General features: G+C 43.3%; 1 protein-coding gene across 1 annotated transcript; it reads left to right on the plus strand.

Moving 5' to 3' along the window:
- Positions 1–1338: 1338 nt before the first annotated feature.
- On the plus strand, positions 1339–23396 carry LOC142202725 (MOB kinase activator 1A). Its single transcript, XM_075273005.1, has 6 exons — positions 1339–1457; positions 4407–4573; positions 12406–12499; positions 13892–14025; positions 20622–20785; positions 22474–23396. Exons 1-6 carry the CDS (start codon positions 1444–1446, stop codon positions 22549–22551), a joined length of 651 nt encoding a protein of 216 aa, XP_075129106.1. The 5' UTR covers positions 1339–1443; the 3' UTR covers positions 22552–23396.
- Positions 23397–27276: the final 3880 nt, after the last annotated feature.

A 27276-nucleotide genomic window follows, 5' to 3' on the forward strand; every position in this document is an offset into this window, starting at 1 on the left:
CAAGACGCATAATGATGCCGCATAACCCAAGTGTGTGACATCATTGAAGAAGAGTTGCACTGGAGCCCAGGAGAGGTGGGTAACACTGGTTTATATGTTTGTCACCTCACCTGGGCCACTGATCATTATACTCTGACAAGAGCCCAGAATATAATAATACTTTATGGGTGGGGTACATTATGGCACTTAATACTGTGTGATGGGGCCATTGAGGGACATTGCACTGTGTGGAGGGGACACTATGGGACATTATACTGTGTGCAGGGGCCAGTATATGACATTGCAGTGTGTGGAGGGGACACTATGTGACATTATACTGTGTGCAGGGGCCATTGAGGGACATTACACTGTGTGGAGAGGACACTATGGAACATTATACTGTGCAGAGGTGTCACTATGGGACATTATACTGTGTTGTAGAGGAGCTACGATGGGACATTATATACTGTGTGGACGGGCCGGTATTGAACATTATAGTGTGTAAATAGGGCATTATATTGCTTGGGGGCAAGGAAAGGGGACACTATGTCGTGTGGAGGGTGGTGCCCAAGTAAAAAGATTCCTATGGGGCCCAGTCTTTGCTAGATACACTGGGTACTGGGTTTGCCCTACGAAGGGTCTGACAACTGTGACCCTCACAGATATGCTGTTTGGGGATAGAGCGCCTCCTGGTAATGTTTCCTATATTACACATCTTAATTCCTTCTGCCTCAGGCATTAGACGCACCAGAATTACAGAATCTGATGCAAGATCGAGTAGGACACTGATTTTTTTCCGCCTCCTGCTGCAATCTTTGCCTCTCATTGAAAGCAATGGGAGGCAGATTTGGGGAAAAATCTGCCATTGATTCAGGGGGCGAAACGTGCCCCCAAAGCTGCAGCAAATTCCTAGGTGTGAATAAACCCTTAAGAGAATGGACACTCAATGGATCCCATTATAGTCAATGTGGTCTGCTGCTTACAGATGGCATCTACTATTCTAATACACCCCAGACACAGATGTGAACATAGTGTCACACAGAAGTAGGTGCCGGCCCCTCTGTACAGTCTCAGTCAATAAACAGGAATGGTGTGAACAGGACAAATCAGTTTCTCATCTCTTCGGGTGTATTCACACTGTGCAGCAGTGACCTCACAGCACTTATGGCCGGGGCTCATGTATAAATAGCAGCAGCCGTCAGTGCTCCGCCCACTTGGAGAGTCTGTCGCTCGTCCAGCCAATCGCTGCTCTAGCACTCGTAGGGGGCGTGTTCTACCAGTGCTGCGGGCGTGGCTTATTGAGGAGCGGGCGCCCACTCTTCTGCACTTACCGCGAGATCTGCTTTCTGGGCGGGCTCGGCCGGAAGTGGCTGCGAGTCTTCGGTGTTCGTGTCTTCCCCGTCAGATAGTGAGAAGCGGACGCAGCGGAGAGGGGCGGAGATAGCTGTCTCCTTCCCCGGCAACATGAGCTTCCTCTTGTGAGTAGTGGGCGCCCGGAGACCGGGTGGGGGGCTGCTTGGTGGACTTCATTGTAGCCGTAGAAAGGAGAAGTTGGGCAGAGGGGAAGTGAGGGGAGGCCCCGGCTGTCAGGCCTGTAGGCATCAGCATCATGGGGCTCCTCTCACATCCTCGGGCGGGGAGGTTACTGGGGTACTGAGGGGCAGAGTGCGGAGGTGCACGATGTGGGAGGTTCAGCATGGATGTCCCCTCACCCATTATACAGCTTACTGATACCTGTCATATCAGTTATTGTATGCCCATGGCCCTGTACCAGAGGCTAGTGTACTAGTGATGGGTATCACTGCCATCTGTATGTTACCTATAGTGTGCCCACATGGGAATGCCATGGCCCTGTACCAGAGGCTAGTGTACTAGTGATGGGTATCACTGCCATCTGTCACCTATAGTGTGCCCACATGGGAATGCCATGACCCTATACCAGAGGCTAGTGTACTAGTGATGGGTATCACTGCCATCTGTATGTCACCTATAGTGTGCCCCTCATAGGAATGCCATGGCCCTATACCAGAGGCTATTGTACTAGTGATGGGTATCACTGCCATCTGTATGTCACCTATATATCCTATTAATATTATAAATGTGAAAGTTTGTGAGTTTGGATGTTTGTGGGTTTGTGTGTTCGGATGTTTGTTAGTCAATCACGCAAAACCCGCTTGACCGATTTGGCTGAAATTTTCCACAAACATAGTTAATACACCCCATTGTGCAATAGGCTACTTTTCGTCACAATAGCGCACATACATTTTTCCCAGGACCCCCACAAACCCCAAACTCACATCACCATCTCTGCAATCTCACACACTTTGGACCATAGCAAGCCACAAAATTCATATTGCCCTCTGCAGCCTAGCCCCTAACCCCACACAATCACATATACATATACTTTACCACTTTGCCCCTCACCTTAACGATACTCCAGGAGGTTCTCTTTAACGCTCCGGAGCAGCCATGTTTGCCAACCCCCACCGCTCTGACAATCCGCGACACCACCCACCCATGTCAATACCCCTAGGCGGTCTAATAAATGCAAAAAATAAAGTTTAAAAAAAGTAAAAAAAATATTAAAAACAAAAAAAAAAAGGATTAAAAATGCAAATCACCCCCCTTTCCCTAGAACACATATAAAAGTAGTTAAAAACTATGAAACACATACATGTTAGATATCCCCGCGTCCAAAATCGCCCGCTCTACAAAGCTATACAAATATTTTTCCTGTTCGGTAAACGCCGTAGCGGGAAAAATGGTCAAAAGTGCCAAACCACCATTTTTTCACTGTTTTGATTCTGATCAATTTGAGTAAAAAGTGATCAAAGCAATAACATTTCCCGAAAATGGTAGAACTACAAAGTACACCCAGTCCCGCAAAAAAAGACACCCTATACATTCCCGTACACGGACGTATAAAAAAGTTACGGCTGTCGGAATATGGCGACTTTTCAAAAAAATTTTTTTTAACAGTTTTGGATTTGTTTTTAAGGGGTCAAAATGTAACTAAAACCATATAAATTTGGTATCCCCGGAATCGTAACGAAACACAGAATACAGGGGACATGTCATTTTGGTTGCACAGTGAACGCCGTAAAACCAAAGCCCGTAAGAAAGTCGCAGAAATGCATTTTTTCTTGAAATCCACCCCATTTTGAATTTTTTCCCTGCTTCCCAGTACATTATATAGAATAAATAATGGCGGCATCATGAAGAAAAATTTGTCCCGCCAAAATTAAGACCTCATATGGCTCTGGGAGCGGAGAAATAAAAAAGTTATGGGGTTTAGAAGGAGGGGAGTCAAAAATGAAAATCAAAAAATGCCATCGGCGGGAAAGGGTTAACTTCAAATACTTCTGTCCCAAAGTCACTATGTAAAGTTTCTCACAACACCGTATATATAGCAGCTCAAATACAAATTACATCCAACACAAAAGTCTCACGTATTCTCTGAATTACAGAAAAAACAAGATACAAACTTACATTTCATATCCCATACCTTATACACAGTACGAAAACCTTACCCACGCCTGTATATACCCACTTCTACAATCACCGCAGACGAAGTCGCGGGTACCAGCTAGTAGTATCCTATATGAGAACACCTTGGCACAATATCACAGGATGTGTTACTAGTGATGGTTATCAGTGGCACCTATTTGTCACTTACTGTATGCCCACATGGAAATGCCATGGCACTTCACCAAAGGCTATTGTACTAGTGATGGGTATCACTGCCATCTGTTTATCTCTTCCTGTATGCCCACTTGAGAGCTCCCTGGCACTGTAACAAAAGCTATTGTACTAGTGACTGGCAATGTCACTTACAGTATTCCTATATGAGAACACTTGGCACAATATTCCAGGCTGTGGTACTAGTGATATGTATTGGTGCCATGTGTTAATACCAGGGTATTTATGGCAGCCTACAGTGCTGTAGTGACAATGTGAGGTATCTGATAATAGTTGCTATGGGGAAGGGGCACACAATGACCCTCCTTGGTTTCATATCCTTGCTATAGTCTCAGGCTACATGAGCATAACCATGTACAGGTCAGTAAACACATGATCTACATATTGGTATGTCATCCATGATTTTCACTGACCCATACTTTGAAATGAATGGACCAGGACACATCTACAGACGGGTATAGGATCTGCTCCATATTTTGAGGTTCTTCACTACAGCCCAGACACACTATGGCTGTGCATGGGCCAATGGAAATGAATGTGACCGCCCTTTCATCCCCGGTTGACTTGATGGTTTGAATTGCAATGTAAAGCTGCAAGGATACAGTGGGTGGAAGTGTGCTGCGGCCTCCTTCATTCTAGTGAAGGGCGGAGCCTCACTGATGACATCATCTAACATATCGCTACCTGTCACACACCTCAGTAATATGTGCTTCTGTTATGTTCACCAGTGGCAGTCGATCTTCTAAAACCTTCAAACCTAAGAAGAACATCCCGGAGGGGTCGCATCAGTACGAGCTCCTGAAACATGCGGAGGCCACACTGGGCAGCGGTAATCTCCGGCAGGCGGTCATGTTACCAGAAGGAGAGGATCTCAATGAATGGATTGCTGTGAACAGTGAGTATCCCTACAGTCACATTGGCACAATTGTGTTTGAGAAGTCTGCAAGGCGGCATCACCTGTGAACTGGGGCATAGCTTGGCGTCTTCTAGCTTGTTAAGGGACTTTGAGGACTCCTGGCTTTTATCTAGAGGGGACTTTCAGGCACAGAATAATTGATCAATCATTAGGACTCCCTGCAAACAACTGTACATACCCAGCACAGCACTAAGCATTTGTATAGCAGCTGTTGCTTACTATTACAACTCAGCCTATTCACTTGAATGGGACTGAGCTGTAAACGGCGATATGACTGACAAACGTGACATCACATTGCCTGTGGCATTTGAAGCATCTGATACATAGCAGCCTATTGTGAGGTGAGGCCAGTTTCAGTCAGAAAATTACCAACTCCAGTTTATAAGTAAAATGATAGTTTTTAATTATATGATGCAATTATTGATATTATGTAAATGTATAATTTGTTACAGATCTACTTTCAGAGGAATCAATCACTGGATTTTTAATGAATTAGAAGTTCTATACTGCTTCTGACTGACTGTGGCTATCAGTTATTTATGACTAGGGTTGAGCGATTGGGATCGAATTTCGATCGACGATCGAGTAAATTTCGCGATCGGAATTCAGATCCTGATCTTTTTAGGTGGAATCAAGGTCGGAGGTTATTTCCCACAATGCTTTGCTACTGGCCAGTCATTGTAGGAAAAGCTAACAATGTTAGCTAGTGACTAGCGTTAGCACTTACCTGCACAGATTTCTGCCGCTCCCCGCTATTCTCGCTCCTTTTCTCGCCTCGTTGCCCCCGCCTCCCAGGTTAGTGTTACAGACCTAGGAAGAAGGTGGGGCTTGTGCATTAGAGTGTGGGCGGGTACTGGGAGGGGGAGACGTGAGTGATGCACTCACATCTCCCCGCCCTGTACCCGGCCACACTCTCCTAAGCCACAAGGTTACAGGGCTGTAACACTAACCTAGGAGGCGGGGGCAACGAGGTGAGAAGAGGAGCGAGAATAGCGGAGAGCGGCAGAAATCTGTGCAGGTAAGTGGACACCAGGGGGGACTAAGTAGCCAGAGGATTTTTTTTTTTTTAATCACTACACAGCGTGGAATCTAAAAATTAAAGCATGACATTTTTAGACTCCATGCAGTATAGTGAATAGGATAGTTTTTATAATCATATCTTCGATTAAAAAAATCCCATTGACTTGCATTGTGATCGGGTTTGAATTGAAAATGATCAGAAATCAGATTTTAAAAATGATCCTGAAATCTCAAGATGGGCTCAACCCTATTTATGACGGAGTTGGGGCAGTAGTCAGTTTGTGGGGAATATAGAGAAGTCTGAGTTGGTGGTTTGTCCTGGTTGGACTACAACTGCTTTTCAATTGAGGACCTAGCTTAAGGGTAGGTTATCAATTAATAAGTCCTGGAAAAATACCTTTATAATATTGGGTCTCTGTTGGTCTGTTATGTTCTTAAAGGCGTTGTCCAGGCTGAAATAATTTTGTTAGCCCGGGGAAGGTACGTCCCAGTTCCCTACCGCTTAGGCTGCTGATTGGCCTTATCGGTCGTGTGGTGTGACTTCCGCCGGAATATTACAACAGAACTGCTGGACCTTCGGTCTAATTAAAAAAAAAAAATCTTAGCCTGGACAACCCCTTTAAGGCCGGGCCCTACGTTGCTGAAAAAATTGCAGCGTTTTACTATCAGAGCAAAGTGGATGGGATGCTAGCAAAAATCAGACTGTGGACACGCCCCGATTTCCAAAATCACCACAGTTTTGGAAATCGCAGCATGTTAATTATGCCTAAGGAAACGCTGGTGTTTTCCCAATAGGTGTAATTGAAACAGAAAGTTCGCAGAGGAGAGTCCAGCTTTTTTACTGCGAGATGCCACCTGGGGTTTTGGCATAAAGGAGTTTTCCATAACTTATTCTGATGCTTTGTAAAGGCCATTGATGTTATATCAGGGAGGGTCTGACTTCCAGTACCCTAGTTAATCAGCTGACTGAAGGGGTGGTCTGATGACTGAGTCATTAGAATGAGGCTGAGCTGCAGTACCAGGCACAGCCACAACAGAATCTGCAGCTCAGCCTCATTCTAGTGATTAGTACTGAGCTGCAGTACCAGGCACAGCTCCTAGTAGACAGTGAAGTCCCAAAGCAATGAATGACCCCACTACAGTACCCATAACTGCCGCTGGTGAGTGAGCAGCACAGTAAAACAATGCAAAGAGCTGCACACCCATAGACCCAGGTGCGCGGGTCTCTACAGTCTAACCCCTGAAGATCTAATGGCAGACCATCTATTTTGTATTTTCTCAGTGTTGCTATTATGCAAGTGTTCTAGTGCATATCTCAGGTCATCGGCCCCTCTTCAGAATGTGCTGAAGTTGCTTCTCAATTCACAGAAATGGGAACTCCTCCACAAGTCGGTTGCATGTAAAAATCTGTTTTCTTACTCAGGATGTGCTAGGCTGCTGTGTCACATGAGTATCATGGGGGAACAGATGTGGAGTGTGGCTTGTAATTGTCCGTCTTCTTGGTGGTGGTTCAAGACTTTTAGCTGATTTTTGATTCAGATAAAAAATTTGGGCAGAAATACCAATGACTATCTGATCTCTGGAAGTTAGAGATATTTGTCTATGTGAGTAAGGGGGCGCTCACACTACCGTTAGTGTCTGCTCAGCAGTGTCCATGGCTATTGTCCGTACAAGAATTTAGCAACGGTCACTAGCTGCTCCGTTTGCAATTTCCACTCATTTCAATGGGATTTTATCTTGTCCGTTTACAACCATGTTCATTTTTTCAAGCGGACCAAAAAATCCTACATGCAGGACAGCGAGTATCCGTTATTTTTTAACATTGAGGTCTATGGGCACCGGACATATAACGGACAGTCACTGATGGCCATTAGTTATTGTTCGTTTGTGTCTGTTATGATAGGTGTCTGGGTTTTTTCTTTTTAAACAGACACCTTCTGAGTGGACACCCAACGGTAGTGTGAACCCTACCTAAGGATCCTTTCACACAGGCAGACTTCCAACCCATAAAGTGCTTAAAATGTATAACAAGTCGACCAGCGCTCATTTCTGTTATTTACATATGCTTGCTGGTTGATATCTTCCATGTGAAGAAGACCTTTCATGTCCTCCTGCACATGCGGTTTTATATACCGTTAGAAAGCTGACAGTGTGCTGAATTCAGTGCACTGTCGGCTTTCCCGATATATGCCCCCCTGCCATTAGTTTCAGCACCAGTCTCTGCCCACCTTCAGAAAGTCGTTCCATAGACTAGTACTGGGTGGGGGTGTTCCTCACATCTCAGCATCATCGCTTGTGGCCATAGCCGTTAAACCATACCTTCATTTCTAAACAACTTTTCATAAATGAATAGTTCAAGTTAAAATAAAAATCCTTTTCATCTCTTATTAAATAAATATTTTGTCCTCTTTTCAGGCAGGTTCTTTCTACATTACATTAGTCTGATAGGTGGGATAGAGTGAAGCAGTTAAAAAAAGACTCTCAAATTGCTGTTGCTACACTGTACTCTTTAATGTGCTAGGTTGTAGATAAGAGGCTATTAGTGCACAGAATGAGCCAACAAATCAACCAGCAGGCATCAGCTTCCTACTCCACCTCTTCCTTTTCTATAGCCCTCTACAGTATGGGTGAGGCTGAATACAGAGACACTAACGGAAGCAATAAGAGGTGAAGGAAAACAATGAATAACCTATATTACAAAGCTGGAGGTACACTTTACCATCTTGTTTCTTTAATGTTCCCATCCTATAGTCTAAGGTTTTGTGCACACAGTTGTATAATTAGTCTGTGTTGTATATATGAATTATATATAGGTGTGTATATAATGAATTATGACACCGTTTCTACACTGCATCAGCGTCTTCACTTGGATCCTCCATGGACAATTGCAACACATGTGACAAGAAGAATATCGTTGCTTACGGCAATAGTTTTCCATCAAAATAGTGTAACTGAATGGATCGTCTATTGCTTCCCTGACTCTGCAATAATATGGCTGCTGATAGCTTAATGGCAGGAAAGGAGAGCGGTATTTGGGCAGCGATCCCTCTACACCATGTTCTGTTCTCTTTAATAGACCTTGTCAAAAGGGAACCCCCCTCCCAACCTTCCCATATGATATAGATGTGTCCTGTAGTGGCATATGGACCTATAACCTGCATCTTCGGAGGACAACCCTGTATTAGAATAGTCAAAATCTTTGCTAAAAATATCTCCTGAATTCCCACCGACACCCAAACCATTTATCACTGACATTGTCCTTTTGTTATTTCCTTTTGAAAAGTCCTGTAAATGTCACTGTGCGCTGCGTATCTGCCCTGCTGTCCTTGTCACTTAACCTCTTCATGACTGACTGGGTCTTTCAACCAGAATAAAGGATTAGTTACTAGTCATGTAATGCCCAGGGTTGGCAACACACAGTAGGTTTTGTGTCACCACCGTACAGTCTTAATGTCTTGACATAAAACACTCTGCTTGGAGTCTCCTTGTCTGACAGTGGGTAATGGCCCAATGTACAATTTCCTAAGATCCACAGAGATTTCCTTTTCCCCTTTGATTTCCTGCAGCCTCGGAGTAGATACAGCCCTTGGACTTTTCGCATTCCTATTTGTTATACAGACAGCAGCATTGCGTTCATAAATTGCACATGATATAGTTTACCATTGCAGGTTTGACAACTTTTGATTTTCTGTCAATCTTTGTCATTAATAAATTTTGTAATCTACTTTCTTAACAAATTTTGGATCCTTTCTGTGAAATTCTGCACTTTTCTCTCCTTCCCTTGCTTCTGTATTGAGATCTGTTTCTGCCTGTCACCGAATGTTACTGTGGAATACAGGGCTGGGGAACATGTAGATGAAATGAGGGGGGGGGAGGGTCATAGAACTTATGAAACATACACATTTTGCTTTTGGTGTCATGTGAAAGAGGAGAATCTTTTCTTTCATATGATACAAAGTGAACTTCTATCCAAATTATTTCCAGAGAGATCACTGGTTGAAAATATTATCCGGATTAGAATAGTTATAGGCATCTGTATAATATGATATAGAAATCCCAGTCACAAATCTCCTACATGTTCCCCAGCCCTGAACCTGTATACTTAGTAACATTCAGGGAGAGGCAGAAACAGCTCTCAATACACAAACAAGGGAAAGAGTGGAAAATGCAGGATTTCACAGAAAGGATCCAAAATTTGTTAATAAAGTATACAAAATTTAGTAATATATAATATAATTAATAATAAAATATACAAAATTTATGACACAAATACTACCAGAAAAAACTGTTTTTGTTTTTTTTTTCTTCTTTTTTCTCCCTATCTGGAGGAGCAGTGTAGTTGTAGCCAATATGCATTGGTATGCCAAAAACCAGGGTGACGCCTAATGCTGTTCATATGCCGCCTCTGATGTTTCTGGTGGGGTAGCATGAGCTCATTATTGGGGTGTTCTGTTCTGTCCAGGTTCCCTGCTGTAGTCTAGAAATGACAGTCTGGGGCCTGTAGTCCCAGTGCACCATTTGCATCTGTCAGGACTCTTGTTTTTAATTTTCTTTACTCCCATTGATGTTCCTCATAAAGTGGTGACCGAGATGTACCCTGTTGGTAGGGGGCTGATCTGAGATTCTTGCCAGTCCTGAGAGTAGAAGGACTGCAGCGCTGGGGCTACAGCTACATAGCAGCTTTGGCGATGACTCCTGTCGTGGACCCAAGATCGCTGGCTCGCCCTGTTACTCCTTCACTAATGTTACTCAATGGAGTCGTATTGCAGCCCCTAATGTTCAACCTCCTTGTCAAACGTTCCTCAACTTTTTTTTGCATATAGAAGTTGCAGCACGTTTGTGTAGGAGTCACAAGGCAACCCAGAGATCTTTTTGTCACTCAATAGCAGTTGTGGCCAAAGCCGCAGGGAAATGCAGAACATAGCCATACACTTAAGGGTCTGTGGTGTAATTCTTGCTCAGTGGGTCAGCACTGACCAAGGAAACTCTGAAGGGACCATATGCTGGATTAGTGCTGTTCTCAGGACCAGAGAAATCTTGGATGCCGTTCATAAAGTCATGGCATATCCTAGCAATAAGCACGCTTTTATAAGATTAATGTTCCCTTTACCCAGTGAAGGCTTCAGTCATACTTATGTTTTTGGGTGCAGTGTTCCTCTGACTGTATGGCAACTTTAGGTATAGGAAGTAAACCAGCCCTGCAGGAACAGGACCTTCTGTTACACAACAGTATTGACTTGCAGACTTTGGGCAACTTCATCTCCTCTCAACAAATCTAAAGACATCATATGTGCGTCTGGGAGTCACACTTCCCCTGTGGCCCTAGGTTACAAAAACACATCTCCAGTCTTCTTGCAGAAATCCCATCACTGTTGTTCATAGTCTGAGCTTGAACTACCAGACAGTCATGTGAGTGGGGCTGAGCCGCCATACCAGTCACACGAAATGGACAAGATGCTGCAGAGAAACTTTTCTGGTTTGTTTTCTGGCCTGTTAGAAATGTTGCCTTGTGCTTTGAGTAACGTGAATATAAGGTAATGTTCACACTTCTCTTGTTAGTCTGTGACGTCACCAGTCATAGGGTGTCAGCAACGGACTTTAACAGTTGTAGGGTAATGGATACAGACGGAGCCCCCACTATCACATCTGTTCCACTATAATGTGAAATACGACTGACCCTTTTTTCCATCAGGTATACGTTTTTTTTTAATAGAAGGAAAATTCCTGCATGTATGATGGAGAGGGCTCGGTCTAAAATCTCCTCCATCATAGGAAGACGGCAACGGACATTAAATAAAGGTGGTGTGAGCCTACCCTTTTAGGGGGTTTGTTACTCTAGGCATGAACCAGACCGCCTGCTGTCATTGAACATGTATGACCAGATACGCTAGCTTCACACTAGCATTCAGCTTTCCATACTTCAGCTTCACTTGGGGACCCAAAAGACATAAACCCTTTTCACTTAAAAAGCAATTACATGCAGAAATCCACGATCCCCATAGACCATAATAGGTTTCCGCCAAAAACTATGGAGAGACTAGTCCTCCTTGCAGGACTTGTCTCTCTGCCGATTTTAAGTGGAATGTGGGACTGAGACTATAACAGTAGTGTGACAGTAATGGTTATAGGGACTAAATAGTGTGTGTGTATGTGTGTGTGTGTGTATATGTGTATATATATATATATATATATATATATATATATATATAAATAATAGTGCTACAGCTGTGATATGATAGTTCACCAGAGCCTGCTTCTATCTGATGTGTATGGCTTAGTCAAACTCTCTTGGCATAGGCCCAGTGCGGGTTTCGTAATCCAGTACCTGTACCCTGCAAATTACATCCAAGCTAATGATGGGCGATTGTTAGATATGCTATGTCTTATTTTCAGGGGATGTCTTATTTTATTTCTGTGTGCGACTGCCACCACTGCACTACACTGAGATGTGCTTGCTGCGAAAAGACTACACTACAATACAATACAATCTTTGTGCAGACAGATTATTATTATAGGGGGATGTCTTACTTTCGGGGGGTGCCTTATATCAGGCAATTCAACAAATCCTCCTCTGCTATGTCTTTTGGGGGATGACTTTTTTTCGGGGAAACAGGGTATGTACGATATATATAAACGTCTCTAGACGTTTACCTCAAATTCATCCTGAAGGTGCCATGTGAGTAGACCCTGAAGGTGGCCGGGTGCATGCCTGCCTTGATGCCTCTCATTATTTTACTGGAGAATTTACAAGATGAGGATTGATGTCTTAAGTAATCTATTTTTCTTTTCAGCTGTGGATTTCTTCAATCAGATTAACATGCTGTATGGGACCATCACAGAATTCTGCACAGAGACCAGCTGCTCAGTGATGTCGGCAGGACCCAGGTACATCCCACTTAGTCACAGGGATAACTTGATAAAAGAATGGTGCAAGAAAAGTCCCCCCCCCCCACTAATCCTGTGTTTTACCCGTGTTTTGAGCACGCATTGCCCTGCCACCACCCCATTCCTTCACTGAACAAGTAACGGCAATCTGTTTTGTTTTTTCTCTTTATGCAGTTCACCATACAAAATGAATAACCACTTCTTTATTTTTTTTCCTCTATGGCCAAGGAGAGGTTAAGTGGAGAATTTTTGCAAGTTTTCCCGTACGGTTCATATGATGTATTCTAGAAATGATTATGGATGAGTCATCTCAGTTACTTCCTCCAGGCTACATGAGATCACCGTATTTAGATGGAATGATAGAAATGAGTAGATAGCGGCAATGTTTAATGCATGTCCATATGTATACGCTGGACTGGTGTGCATCCATGTGGCGTCTATGAATAAACAATATATACATACCTCATTCTACAAGGGAACCCAATTGTAAAGAAGGGAACAGTACTTTGCTTATCTTAGTGTAGTATTCAGAGATGTCCACAGTACTGTGACGTTACCTATCTCCTTCCAAAGGGACGAGTCCTGAAATAGCCTGATGTTATCAGCACCGATTGGAAATTTGTCAGATGTTGTAGGGACGCCTCCTCAATAGGGAACATCTATTTGTCAGTTTCATTTCTAGGAGGAATAACTGAGGAATATAAAACAAAGTTCAAATAAAAAGATGCTACATAAATGATAGCGTACATGAGTTAGTATATGTGCAGGGTCTTTCTGAGCTGTCTGGCTATATATAAGCCTTCATACATGATGTCCTATCGGTTTTTCAGCTTCTAATAGTCCCTCATTATGGCTGCAGCGTATTTTCCATTTCTGTTTAAGGCTGGTGACTTGTACAGTAAGGAGCAGCCTGCCCCCCCCTCCCCTATCCATTACTACTACTACTGGTAGTAACTGGTTTCTTTACATGTAATTCTGCCAGGAGTAACTGTAAAAGAGCAAGAAAAAGCCCAAGTAACCATAATATAGAAGATACAGAGATGCTAGACTGCAAATCCAGGTTATTACACATCTGAAAATCTGATTTCTGACCCAGGAAAAGAGAAACCTGAACACAACAAGGAAAGCTGCTTATACGGTAGTCTGTGACTAACATGCTATCGGCAATAACACAAGCAACTAGCCAGAAATAGAGATATTCCCTTTGACCTGTGTGAGACTTCTGTGCAGTGCAGAAGCTGGGAAAGCTGTGTGGGGTCCTTCCCTCTCCATTCACCGGCCCCTCCTTCCGTGCACTCACTGTGAACACCTTGTGCTTTTAATGGTTTCTATGAACAGACCGTCCTTAGTCTCTAATTCTTCACTCTAATTCTTATTTTCTGTGTCTTCCAGGTATGAATATCACTGGGCAGATGGCACAAACATAAAAAAGCCCATCAAGTGTTCTGCTCCCAAGTATATTGACTATCTGATGACCTGGGTCCAAGACCAGCTTGATGATGAGACTCTGTTCCCTTCTAAGATAGGTAAGTCAATCTGCAGTTCTCAAAAAAGAAAAAGCATTACGTGCCAGTTTAGATAATGGCTGTAGTTTACATTTAGGAACGTATCATGATGTTTTATACACTCAGTGAATAGTTGCTTTAAAGGGGTTCACCTGGCAAACGTTTTAGATTTTAAATTGACTGGGGGAGGTAAAAATAATAATAAAAAAATAAATATATATAATATATATATATATATATATATATGTGTGTGTGTGTGTATATATATGTATATGTTGTACACTCCTTGCTCTAATTCCTCCCAGTGCCGTTCGATCCTGCCACTCCATTGTTGTCTGCTGTATGAGACCAATCCCTACTTGTGACGTCCTGGGGTCACTTCCTGACGCCGCCGATTGGCCTCAGTGGTCATGTGACTGCTGAGCCCAATCAGTGTCTCCAGCGGAAGAGATATGGGATGCCCTAAGCATGGAGGAGTTTAATTTTCAGGAATACAGCCCAGCAGAAGGAACGGACCGCGTTGAGGCACCAGAGCATGCTGGTGTCCACCTTACGTTTGCACTCCGTTAGCTTGAATTCTTCTCCTTGCAAGTCTCTTTAAAAGGTTTCTTTGACTATACCGTACTAGTCAGCAGGTTGGTGGAGCTGCTGAGTGAGGAGTGACCATTGATAAAATGCATGAAGGGGGAGATGCATTTTCTTCCTTGTACCTGGCACAGCGCTGTCCGTGGCATAGTGGCTGCCCTTAGTATTACAACTCCGTCCAGTTCACTTGAAATGGACTGACCTACAGGCTGTGACTGACATTATGTTGGTTATTAACATGATGTCGCTGTACTTGCCAAACACTGGCCCCTTCATTCATTGGAGTTGGGCTCCATTGGTCTCTTATTGATACTTGTTTTATAGATAGATCATCAGTGTAAAAGTCTTGATCTACCCTTTCGAAACGTATCTTCAGTTCACACTGTCTTGTGACTAAGACCTTAGGGGGTTAAAGCTAATTTTTTTTGCATGGTGTTTTACTATACATTAAAACTGACAGCTTCCTCTTCCAATGGAAGATGTATAGATGTGTTATGGTGACTTATCTATATTTTACGACTGTTTATGTGACTGATGCCAGGCGGTCACAGTGCCCAGGTGCCTCCTCTGCTCTGTTATTGTCACTTGCTTTTGTTACTTATTAGTTTATTGTACTGTACTCTTTATGTTGTGCTCCTGACTTCCATGTGTGCTCTATAACAGATATATGTGCAGTTCAAACATTCACGGTGAACACTCCCTCATTTTCCTAGTATGTGTATAAAAGCTCAGTGTGAACAGATTTCTAGGTCTTCAGATCTGCAAATGTGTTACTACTGTGATCCGTCACATGCCATGGGCACATGAGAGATTCATGCCACTTTAGAGGGTACTACCAACAAGGTCTGTCGACAATGTTCTGTACTAGGAGGGGTGCACTTGTGTTAATGTTTGGACTAGATATCAGAATTTACTTTGTTGTTGTGATATCTAGCTCCATATTGTTCTAGTAAGAACGTCATTGTTGGAGTTTGGCTGGTGAGACTTCGGCGGTTCTGAAAGTCGATAGTCCCGATTCTCAGTGAGAAAGGATCTGTATGGACTGACTCCTGTTCTGTTGTAGAGCTCTGACTACAGGGCTGTATATATTACATAGCTGTAAGCTGAGTGGATTGGTCTGGCCGAAAACTAGACCGACCTACCAACCTCCTTCTTTCCTTCATGCACACGTTCGGTTTGGCACATGCATGTATGTGTAGGGAGAGATATATGGGCAAAAACACCAAAAAAAATCCTAATTAGTAGAATGAAAAATACAATAAATCAGGCCCGGTTGTGATCACACATTTACCACAAGTGGGCAATGGAGGCAAATGCCTAGTGCTGCTAAATACTTGGGCGGCAATAAGAGTCACTTTATCTGGCCCTGCCGCGGCACCGGCTGTCCTGGTATCTCCCCCATACATGTTAGATGGTTAGTCAGTCCCACTGAAACTGATGGGTTTTCTGCGGCCATTTTTAAGATCAAAAAATTGTCTAGAACAAAGCAATGTGATAAAACAACTAAAGAACAGACACTTTTATGTTATATCGCCTGCCACAGGACGTGTAGGGAAGTGCGTCGTAACTACAGCCGAGTATTTCACACACAAGTATCAGTTCTTTTGTTATTTTATCACTCCCTTCTCTAAGACAATTTTTATGACTTTGGACCCCTTAAGTGTTGTGTTTAGTTCACTCTCTTTACTACTTGACTTTCCTCACACCCCAGACATGTTGAAGTTTGCCTATTGTTGTTGTATGGCATTACAGATAATGACAGGTTAGTGCCGTCTGTCTGTGGAAAAGCGGATAACACAGAGTTTCCGGGGATTCCTGTATGATGTGGATAGCCTCGGAGGGTGTAAGTGTATATGGAAGATGTAGCTGTATGCCTGGTGTTCAGAAATCTTATATTGTATCCTATAATAAACTAGAGAAGTGAGAATGTCAGCTCTTTTGGTTCCTCTTTTACGTCCGCCATGTTTGTGCCTTCCGCTTACATATGTGACCTTTGTCCACGTGACCAAGTCACAAGCTGTCCCTGGGCAGTAGCACGCTAGTGTACAGCTGTGTCCACCACCTGGCCCCAGACAGCAGACACCAGCACCAGGATGGGCATAGCAGCTGTTACTGGCCCCATTATGTGATAGAAGTTACAAGTGCTGCTGTATACTGGCTATATGGCAGATGGTATGGATTGTGGGGTACTGAATGATGTATGGGAAATGTAGACCCTATGCTGGAGGCAGCTGACAAGTCCTGGGCTGTGGCTAGAGGAAGTTTTTACTAGTTCATGTGGGTATATTAAGAAGCTGTAAGGAGTGTCCAGCAGTGGAGTATCTTCTATATGTCTTATTGTCTGTCTACACCACGGTCCGTAGTCAGAGACCGCTATGCTACTACTTTCTGTGTATTTTGCTGTCAGCTCCGAGGCCGTTTCCTTGTGTGTTTTTGTTATTTTTAAATCCAAAAATTTCCATTTGCATCCCTGTTGTTTTTTTTTAAATTTTTTCGTTTTTATGTTTTTTCGGATGGCGACTGTTGTATATTAGTTTGCAGCAGTTTGGTCAAGTTTCTATTTTTGGCAGGACCAGTTTTAGGTGGAGTTGGAAAAAGGTGAGACTTCAAAATAAAATTATTGTTTAATGATCTTGTATCATTGGATACATGGTTACATATTTACTCACAAGAATAGTCACTAGCTTCTTAATGAATTTGAGGATCTAGAGGCTTCTTGTACACGGTCGTGGGCAGCCTGCGGCACGGCTGGCACATGAATTGAGGTCCTCTGTGGTTTTCACTGACCCGTCCATGCTAATGGCGAGTACAGACAGGTATAGAACCTGCTATTATTATACTCCGGGGTGCACTGAGGTCTGAGCGCTGTCTGTTTGATTACTTGTACAGTTGAGAAAGGGGCGTTCACCCCGAAACTCGTAGTGTGATAGTAAATAAACGTTTACATTTTGGAAATATTCCGTGGTGGAGCGCAGTCCCTCGTCTTCCAAAACCCAGGCTGTGGATTTAATCTGGTCCATCCAAGTACACATAAAAATTTTTTTTATAAAAATCTATATATAATTATTATTTATTTATTTTTGAAGCAGGGAAGGGTTAGTAATGGATCCTTTTTTTCAGTATTCTGAAAATAGAAGCATCCTGCTCTTGGCAGAGAAAAATAGTTGTTTTTTTTTTGTTTTTTCCCTGCCTATTTCTTGAAGCAGAACAAGATAAGTGTATTTACCAGCTTACTCCACTTTGTTTTACGTCCATACTATTCAACCCAGAAAGGTTACTGCCATTTGCTATGTAATTGTTTGCCTCTGACCACTTCTGCTAGGACAGATAGACTCTTCCTAGGTTGTAGACATGACTTTGTCATATGCTGCATACATTTAGGTCATCATTGTCATCACAAGCAGGATTACAATGACAGGTAACACCTGGTATAAAGCTGAAGGCAGATGACACAGGATGTAGCATTGACACTCCCTTCTAGACCTGTGACTGAGCATGCTCACTAGTCCATGGTTTAAGTGACCTTTCCTTGAAGATGTTTCCTCCAGACCCTTCACATCACTCAGCTTGGGTGACTCATAAGGTTTACCTGGGTGTAGGATCCTGGCGGTGATGTAAGTGCTTACCTCCTCACATCTTGTCATTCACCTTAGGCAGGTAGTAACAAGCCAGGTTAGTCTGCAGATAAAGGGATGTCTGTACAAGAAACAGTTTTATTATTTTTAGATGGATTGATATCCTGAAAAGGTGCCAGCTGTGTACCAGTGAGTGTGGGTAGTACCAAAAAGTCAGGCGGGCAACTCCTCCGGTCTTGACTGACTTCCTACTGTAGACACCAACTACTTCCTCCAAGCCATCGCCTTGTCCTTTCCAGGCATGCGTTATACACAGTTGTGCAGTGTCCATCTTCATTATATTACACACAAGGCAATGGGGTAAGAGTGAGGTTTGCAGACTGCCTGTGCTGGCAACACTATATTGACACTCCTTCAAATATGGCAGGGGTGAGGTTAGACACCAGACCGCCTGAGTCTCCTGCTGACTTTCTACAGGTCACTAATGCACAGGGAGGGGGGAGAAATAACTTATGTTGTATCAGTTTATTTATGAAAACCTTAATGGGGTGATTTTGTATTATGAACAAGCATTTCCTTCCTGTCTGTTTGCAGCAGGGTATGTGCTTTACGGCAGCTGCAGGGGAGCTGCATACAGGACCTTAGCTGTACAGTATGTTTATGTAATGACAGTCACCTCTATTACAAAAGTGTCAGACCTCTGTATAAATAATACCGCCCCTGCTACCTCTTGTGTCACCCCCTCTACCTCATAGATTGTAAGCTCTTGCACGCAGGGCCCTCAGTCCCATTGTGTGAAATGACTTTCTTTGTAATGTATCTTTGTCTGTATTTGAACCCTACAAATTGTACAACGCTGCGGAATATGTTAGCGCTATAGAAATAAAATTTATTATTATTATTACAGTAGTGCTTGTCCTGAGAACCTCTCTCTGTCCCACTCTACACAGCAAAGCTTGAGGGGAGGCCATTTTGATATTTGGGGCACTACAGTGTTATACAAGATCCCCAGCCGTGTACAGTGATCTCGGGTTTGCTTATAGAGACAGATAATTTGTAATGTGCTTGCGGTTTCTAAGCAGGAAGTTGAGTCAAACCAAAGTGCACAAGAAACTAAAGACATTGCCTAATCTCTACGTACAGACTGATGAATTATCCGCCTCCATTTTACTATGTTCTCCATTATGGCCGGCGTTATTCACAGCCTTGTACCAGGCATTGCAATACCCCTCAGCCCCACCATTATTATCACAATGATCCCACATACTATTGGAGCAGATCAATAGTATAATCCATCAGCAGCCATAGGCCTTACATTTAAGATATATTTTTGTGTGTGTGTTATGTGCTTTCTTAGTTTCTGGGTGAGGTGCTAGGATCCAGCCGGCTTCATATTGTATGGCTGAACCTTCATCTGAATTGGCTGACTTGTAACACTAAATTTCTACTACAAGTGCCTGACCGGCTGCGGGGTTCCCCTTGTAAATTTGTCTCTGTCTTGGGGGCACTTTTACTTTTCTAAAGTCACTTTAAGGAAATTCTTGGCCAGTTCGCCATACAGGAGGAGCAGTGTTCGTGACATTATCTCCATGCTCAGAAGGTTGTTTCTCTCTGATAACCTCGTGTTCAGCGACTGATAAATGTTCACTATCTGCATTGTCCCTGGAGGTGTCATCGGGCGGAGTATTGCGGATCACAAAACACTAATATGGCGGATTGTGTGTCTGAAGTATTCTGGGTTTTCTTAAGGAGCAGCGCCACACTTGCTTATGGGTTGTGTCTGGTATTGCAGCTCAGACCCTTTTACTTGAATGAGCTGCAGTAGTAGACACAGTGAGCTAAAAGAATGGTGCACTGTCCCATAACACACTATATATATATATATATATATATATATATATATATATATATATATATATATATATATATATATATATATATATATTAAAAAAAATTTAATACTTCACTAAACACTACATAAAAGCATTGATATACTCCGTATATGGCTATACATTGCTGAAATATGCGATCCATTTTAATCTCTGTATACATTGAGCAAAATACGCTGAATCTGCGGCAGTAATCTCATGTATATGGCAGTCATTAACCACAGTACACAGCATCAGACCTATTATTTTGTGGACTTACTGCAGGACTTTTTGCATTGCAAAGTGTGAAGCGAATCTGCATGAAATAAAATATTCCAGGTTTAGGAATCGGCGCCCTATGAGAAGTCTGATGTGTGGAGACCCCTGCGATCAGTCTGACATATCCTAGAACAGACAATGTCTTGCTGTGACTGATAATACTTTGTAGGACATGATGCCTCTAGTTCTCGTCCTCTGCTTCTTTATGGAGGTGGCATCCTGCCAGACTTCAGGAAAATGGCTCCCCACCTGTGTATAATTCTATCAGATATGACTCTTGTGGTTTTACTGACTCTTTCCGATTCCTCAGGTGTCCCTTTTCCCAAGAACTTCATGTCTGTGGCGAAGACCATCCTGAAGCGGCTGTTCCGGGTCTATGCCCACATCTACCACCAGCACTTTGACTCAGTTATGCAGCTACAGGAAGAAGCACATCTCAACACTTCATTTAAGCATTTCATTTTCTTTGTACAGGTGAGGGCACAGACTACATGGTAGGGCTTTGTGACTGGTATGTGAATATTTCAGCCTCTTTGTATTGTATTATGTAAAAAAAACTAAAATTATTTTGTGTCATGGCTCTACATAAAATCCTGCACTATCCAAAGCACCATGGTGCCAGAGTACTTGGAATTGTACACTATGAGGAGGAACATCCCAACCCTTGCCCTGGTACTTTAGACCCTGTGGCTAGTGAAATACATGGTTGACTTACTGTGACGTTTGGGGTGAAATAATTTTTTTTCTCCCCCAATGGGAAAGATAGTTGCCAGTGAATGATAATTCTGCACTCCACTTTCTTACAGTTCTACCTTTTGAGTGGTGTAACTCTTCAGTTTCCCTCCATTACTACCAGAGGAGAAATTAAAGAGTCCTCAGGCACATGTGGTTTTATATACTGCTAGAAAGCCAACAGTGCGCTGAATTCAGTGCACTTACAGCTTTCTTGTTATGTGCCCTGGGGCTGGAGATATTGGTGCTGTTGGATTTATGCCCACTGTCAGAAAGTTGTTCCTGACGGGCTCGTCCATAGCTCTATACTGTCAGATGGGTTATTCCTTACCACCCAGTGATGACACTGAGCTGTGAGGACCGCTATTCCCTCCCCAGTACAAGTCTATGGATGAGTACTGTCAGGGGGTGGGACCGTCAGGACCACCCTTCTGACAGTGGGCAGAGATCGGCACTGATATCTCCAGCCGTGGAGCACATAACTGGAAAGCCGACAGTGCTCTGAATTCAGCTCACTGTCTGCTTTCTAGCGATATATAAAACTGCATGTGCAGGAGGACATGAAAGGTTCTGTTTAAAGGGATTCGACCACTAAACCAACATTTTTTTTTTTTTTATTTACCAAGTTGGAATAGCCTTAAGAAAAGCTATTCGTCCCCTACCTTGCTCAGTTACCTCCAGCCCGCCGTTCCGTAGAAATGCCGTTTTTTATTGGTATGCAAATGAATTCTCTAGCAGCAATGGGGGTGGGCCCCAGCGCTCAAACGGCAATGACCAGCCGCAATAGTAATGTATAGAATCTCCCATAAAATAGTGAAAAAAAAAAAAAAAGCTTTAAAAAAAAAAAATATTAAGAAATAAAGTAAATAAAAGCTCTAAATCCCTCCTTTCCCTAGAATATATATAAAAGTAGAAAATGACTGTGAAACACATTATACACATTAGGTATCCCTGTGTCTGACAGTGCCCGGTCTACTGAATATAGGGTATCTGCAGTGCTCCTGTTCTGTCGGGAAGGGGTTAATAGGAGCCCTGCAGATACCCTATATTCACAGCCAGGCTGAATTCCAAGTGGGGGGAAAAAAAACCAGTCCTCAGGGAAGGGGCAGACAGACAACCAAAACACCCCCTCCCCAGCACCCAGCACCCAACACTGCACCCAAAAACTCCCACCATTTTAATTTTTGAAATTTTCCAGTAGCTACTGCATTACCCCCTCGACTTATACTCGAGTCAATAAGTTTTCCCAGTTTTTTGTGGTAAAATTAGGGGCCTCGGCTTATATTCAGGTGAGCTTATACTCATGTGTATATATGGTAACTCGGGATTCCTGATGGATATATGAGACTGGGTCCCATGCCAGATAAAGCGGTGTCAGGTTAGTGGATTATTAAATATATAACTTTTTACATCTTGTCCCTTTTCTGCAGGAATTCAACCTGATTGACCGCCGAGAGCTGGCTCCTCTTCAGGAACTGATTGAGAAACTGGGGTCCAAAGACAGATAAGCGGAGAGAGGGGGTTTCTTCTTCCTGTGAGCACAGCACATACCAGCCGCAAGCCTTTGTCATTTAACCATTAGCTACCTGAAGGAAACCGATGACCACTGAATCCCCCCCAAGGAGGTCGCCACTGGAAGTCGTCTTTTACATAGAGATTGCCTTGCATTATTTTTGTATGAACTTTTATAGAGATGCTTTAAAGGACCACTCCACATGATGTGCATTTAGACGCTTCAGTCTTCTTCACGTCTGCCGGTTTTCTACTAGGGGGGGTGAGGAAATCTTTAATCTCCACTATATATATTTTGTTTTTTAAATTTTTTTTGAAGTCTGTTGCGTCAAGTGAACCAATGGACGTGGCCTTTCTATATCACTGTATTCACCTCTGCGTTCTTATCCTCTTGCTCTGTGTACAGTTTATATTCTGTTGAAGGCTTCATGTAGGACAAACTGATATTTTTCACGTTTTTTTTTTCCTTCACGTTATGATAGATAACTGCTTTTAAGTGGATCTTGCAATAGATCCTGGGGGGTAGGGGGGAAAATAAGGCAAACCGTAAATGAAATTAAAGGCCCGAGAGTTACATAGAAAGACATTGGGGGTTTACTCTTCTCGCTCTGCCACTTCAGTCTTTTTACTTTTAGTTTTTTTTATATGCATTAGATGTGATGAACGGACATTGTATTGAATACAAGTCTAATATTCAGAATTTTTGGAACAAGTTTTACTTCTCAACGAAAATCTATTTTTTTAAATTTGCTACGATAAAGATGAGCGCGTCGATTCTCTGGGAGGAAGTAAACTTGTGTTCTGTTTTATTAAGTGAAAAATAAAAGTCTGATCAATGCAATGTGTAGAACACATGGTATGGAGTAATAATAATCTTATGCAATGAGCTGGCATGTCCACCATGCTTTATCTCTAATCTAATTGAACATTAACTTCTAAGGGCTCGTTCACATCTGCGCCCGGGTCTCCATTCTGCAGGTTTCAATTTCCTGCACAAAACTGGACAGGAGACGAAAACCTGCCGGCATCTTTCAATCACATTCATTTGAATGGGTTTGAAAAGCCTCCGGCCGTGAGCACCGGTGAGCGTTTTATGCTCTCCGTGGCGAAACCGTTTTTTAAACCGGACACAGTCGGACATGCAGTACTCTGGTTTAAAAAAAAAAACTGTTTCACCGCAGAGAGGTCAAAAAGCTCACCGGCGCACACGGCTGGACTCAGTTGTCAGGTTTCCGTCTTTTGCATGCAGAAGACGGAAACCTGCCATGCTGAGTCCAGACGCTGGTGTGAACCCTGTGTAAGTGCTGTTCCTAAGTCATACACATAAGTACTGGATTTAAATGGCTGAAATATCATAAAGGTTCTCCATCAAGGGTTTCAATAACATCTTTCCCTCAGGTTCTATTAAGAACGAACCATCGGTTTCCAGGCTTGTTCTGGCCCTGCGACAAATGATCAGAACCAATGTCCAACTGTTAAAGGGATTATATCATTAAAATCTCGTTTTTAACTAAGCCCACATCAGAATAGCCTTAAGAAAGGCTACTCTTCCCCTACCTTTAGATGTCTTCTCCGCGCCGCTGTTCGGTAGATATCCCGGTTTTTGTTGTTATGCTAATGAGTCTCCAGACAGCACATGGGGGCGTCCTCTGTGCTGCGTGATAACTCTCCAGCGCCGTCTCTGTCGTCTTCTCCGCCTCTCTGCACCGTTGCGTCTTCATCCAAAAGCGCTGACTGCACATGTCTGTCGGTCATTTTCCTGTGGCTGAATGGAAGAGGCCACAAGAAAATGGCCGACGGAAATGCACAGTCAGAACATAAGGCTATAATCACACATGAGGTTTTTGATGCTGTTTCTTAGAACCAAACACTAGTTGGAAACAAAAAGGAAGAGTATAAAAGACTTGGGTTGGTGATACACTTGAGAGCTTTCTGGCCAACATCTCTCCTAACCTCTCATTGACTCATACAGGCTTGGTTTTCCTGAGCATTCATGTGTTGGGAAAGAGGATGAGGGAGAATAGAAGGATCAGGCATGTTGAGATCAAACATTTCTAACTTCTCAATCACTGCCACTTGAGGATCTTGGGACATCCCTATACACACAAGATGGACAGGTGTTCCTGCTTGTTGGACGTAACACCTATGGACAGCTTTGTCTTCTATGTGGAGTTTGACACTTTTGTTTAACCAAATACAAGGGTGAGACAAGTTTGGTAGTAGTCTCATATCTCTTTTAATAATGGAGTTTTTCGTACCTCTATGGATTTTCCATACTGAACTAGCCCTGTGCTCTGTCCATTAGCAGCTTGTGGCTACCGGAGCAGCTGATCTGTGCGGGGTCCAGGCTTCAGACCTCCACAGATCACATACTGATAATCTGATCCTATGAAAAAAATCTATTTAAGGCTGAGGCCCCACGTTGCAGAAATGCAGCTTTTTTTTTTTTTTTTTTTTTTTGTTGTTGCAGATTTTGCTGTGTTTTTTGTGCCAAAGCCAAGAGTGGCTACAGAGGAAATGGGAAATATACATCAAGCTCTTATACGTCTCCCTTCTGATCAATCCACTCCTGGCTTTGGCTCAAAAAACAGCCTAAGGGTGCATTCACACTGAGTAAACGCTAGCTTATTCTGAACGTAAAACACGTTCAGAATAAGCGGCGTCTAGAGCAGCTCCATTCATTTCTATGGGAGCGGGGATACGAGCGCTCCCCATAGAAATGAATGGGCTGCTTCTTTCACTCCGTGCAGTCCCATTGAAGTGAATGGGGAGTGCCGGCGTGTACGGCAAGCTCTGCTCATGCCGGAGCGTACACGCCGGCACTCCCCATTCACTTCAATGGGACTGCACGGAGTGAAAGAAGCAGCCCATTCATTTCTATGGGGAGCGCTCGTATCCCCGCTCCCATAGAAATGAATGGAGCTGCTTTAGACGCCGCTTATTCTGAACGTGTTTTACGTTCAGAATAAGCTAGCGTTTACTCAGTGTGAATTCACCCTAAGGCTAAGGCCCCACGGGCTGTAATCGCAGCGCTCAAGCACTGTGGAAAGAACAGCAGCGTGAACGCATTGCGGTTCTTCCAGCAGCGCTTTCAACAGAAAGTTCGCAGAGTTTTCCTCTTCGGACTTTGTTACAATTAGATCTACGAGAAAGCCGCCGGCGTTTCCATAGATATAATTGACATGCTGTGATTTGCAAAGCTGCAACGGCTTTGCAAATCGCAGCGTGTCCGTACTGCATTTTTTTCCGCAAAGTGGGCATAGGATTTGCATGAATCACATCCCCTTTGCTTGCACTGTAAAACGCCGCGGTTTTTCCCGCAGCGTCTCTGCTGTAAGCATATCGCAGCATTTACGACCCATGGGGGCCCGGCCTAAAAGGGGTTTTCCAGCTCCAAATCGAGGTACTTAAAACATGAGGTAGACATTCTTGCGGATGGTGAATTTTATCACTATAAGTTTGGTAAGTATTGTCAGGAAGCTACAACAACTTTTCCTAATTTTATGGGTCCTTATATAGAGCACCTCTGCAAGTTCTGAGTTACAGATGTATTGGCTACCAAATATTTGGCATAGTCCACTGAGCATACACAAAAATAAAGTGACAGAATGCCATGCATAAGCACAGGCCGCTACAGTAACACCATAGTGCACCATGCTTGATGTGTTGGCGACTATAATGAATCCAAAGGCAACACCTACAGATCGAACAATGTGTCCAGAGCCCTGAGTGGGGGGGGGGGGGGGGGTAGTGCAGTGAGATTGCAAAAGTCAGCTGGTCGGCCAAAAGCAAAGTGATCGGGCCAAAATCCAGCTGTACATGCCCAGCAAAACTGAACTATTATTGGCTAACTTTTAGGCTCCGTTCCCATGGAGTAGCACGCCGCTCATTTAGACACGTATACCCGTGTCAGAGTGAGGTGCTTCAAAACAGATCCCAATGACTTCAATGGGTGCTGGCCTATGTGCGCGCTACACATTGAAATCAATGGCAAGCTTTATAACACATTGATTTCAATGTGTAGTGTGCGTAAGACTGGCACCCATTGAAGTCAATGGGATCTGTTTTGAAGCGCTGCGCTCTGATATGTGTATATGTGTCTAAATGAGCAGCGTGTTACTCCGTGGGAACGGGGCCTTAGTTGTGCACCATACAGATCTTTGTCATTTTGGCCATGAAAATACCTTGTTCTATGTCTTACCCAGTTGGCTGAGATGGCCAATGCAGCCATTTTAGCTGGTGGTTGACTAGCATGTAGATATTTTGCCACTGACTAGATTGGACAAGCTGGACCTTTCATTTGGTTGTAAATATGATGATGCCAAATCTACTGTACAGTGACCAGCCTTAGTCACTTGGCCATGGAATAGAAATCCTCTCATAACTTCAACATTGAATATATTGTTAAATGTGCTTGAGCTGTAGCCCCGGATCAACAACCACATTAAAAATGTACGGATTAGGATTAACAGCCTCAGGTAACAGGATCTACAAGGTTATGGATTAGTGTTACCTGGTTGGGAGTGCTCTGTATTACATGTGGCCCCTCCTGTCACACCCCTCTTATTCCTGAGCACATTTTGCTGGTTTTCCTGACTCGGTTTTGTTCTTGGTGCTGGTGATCCGGGAGCTGATCCTTACTGAGGTGTGTTCTTTCCTTATACATAGGAATGCCTTGTGAGTCATGTCCATACAAGTGGCCGTCTAGAACACCCTGGAAA

The sequence above is a fragment of the Leptodactylus fuscus genome, chromosome 5 (genome assembly GCF_031893055.1).
Source record: "Leptodactylus fuscus isolate aLepFus1 chromosome 5, aLepFus1.hap2, whole genome shotgun sequence".
NCBI classification, from domain to species: Eukaryota; Metazoa; Chordata; class Amphibia; order Anura; family Leptodactylidae; genus Leptodactylus; species Leptodactylus fuscus.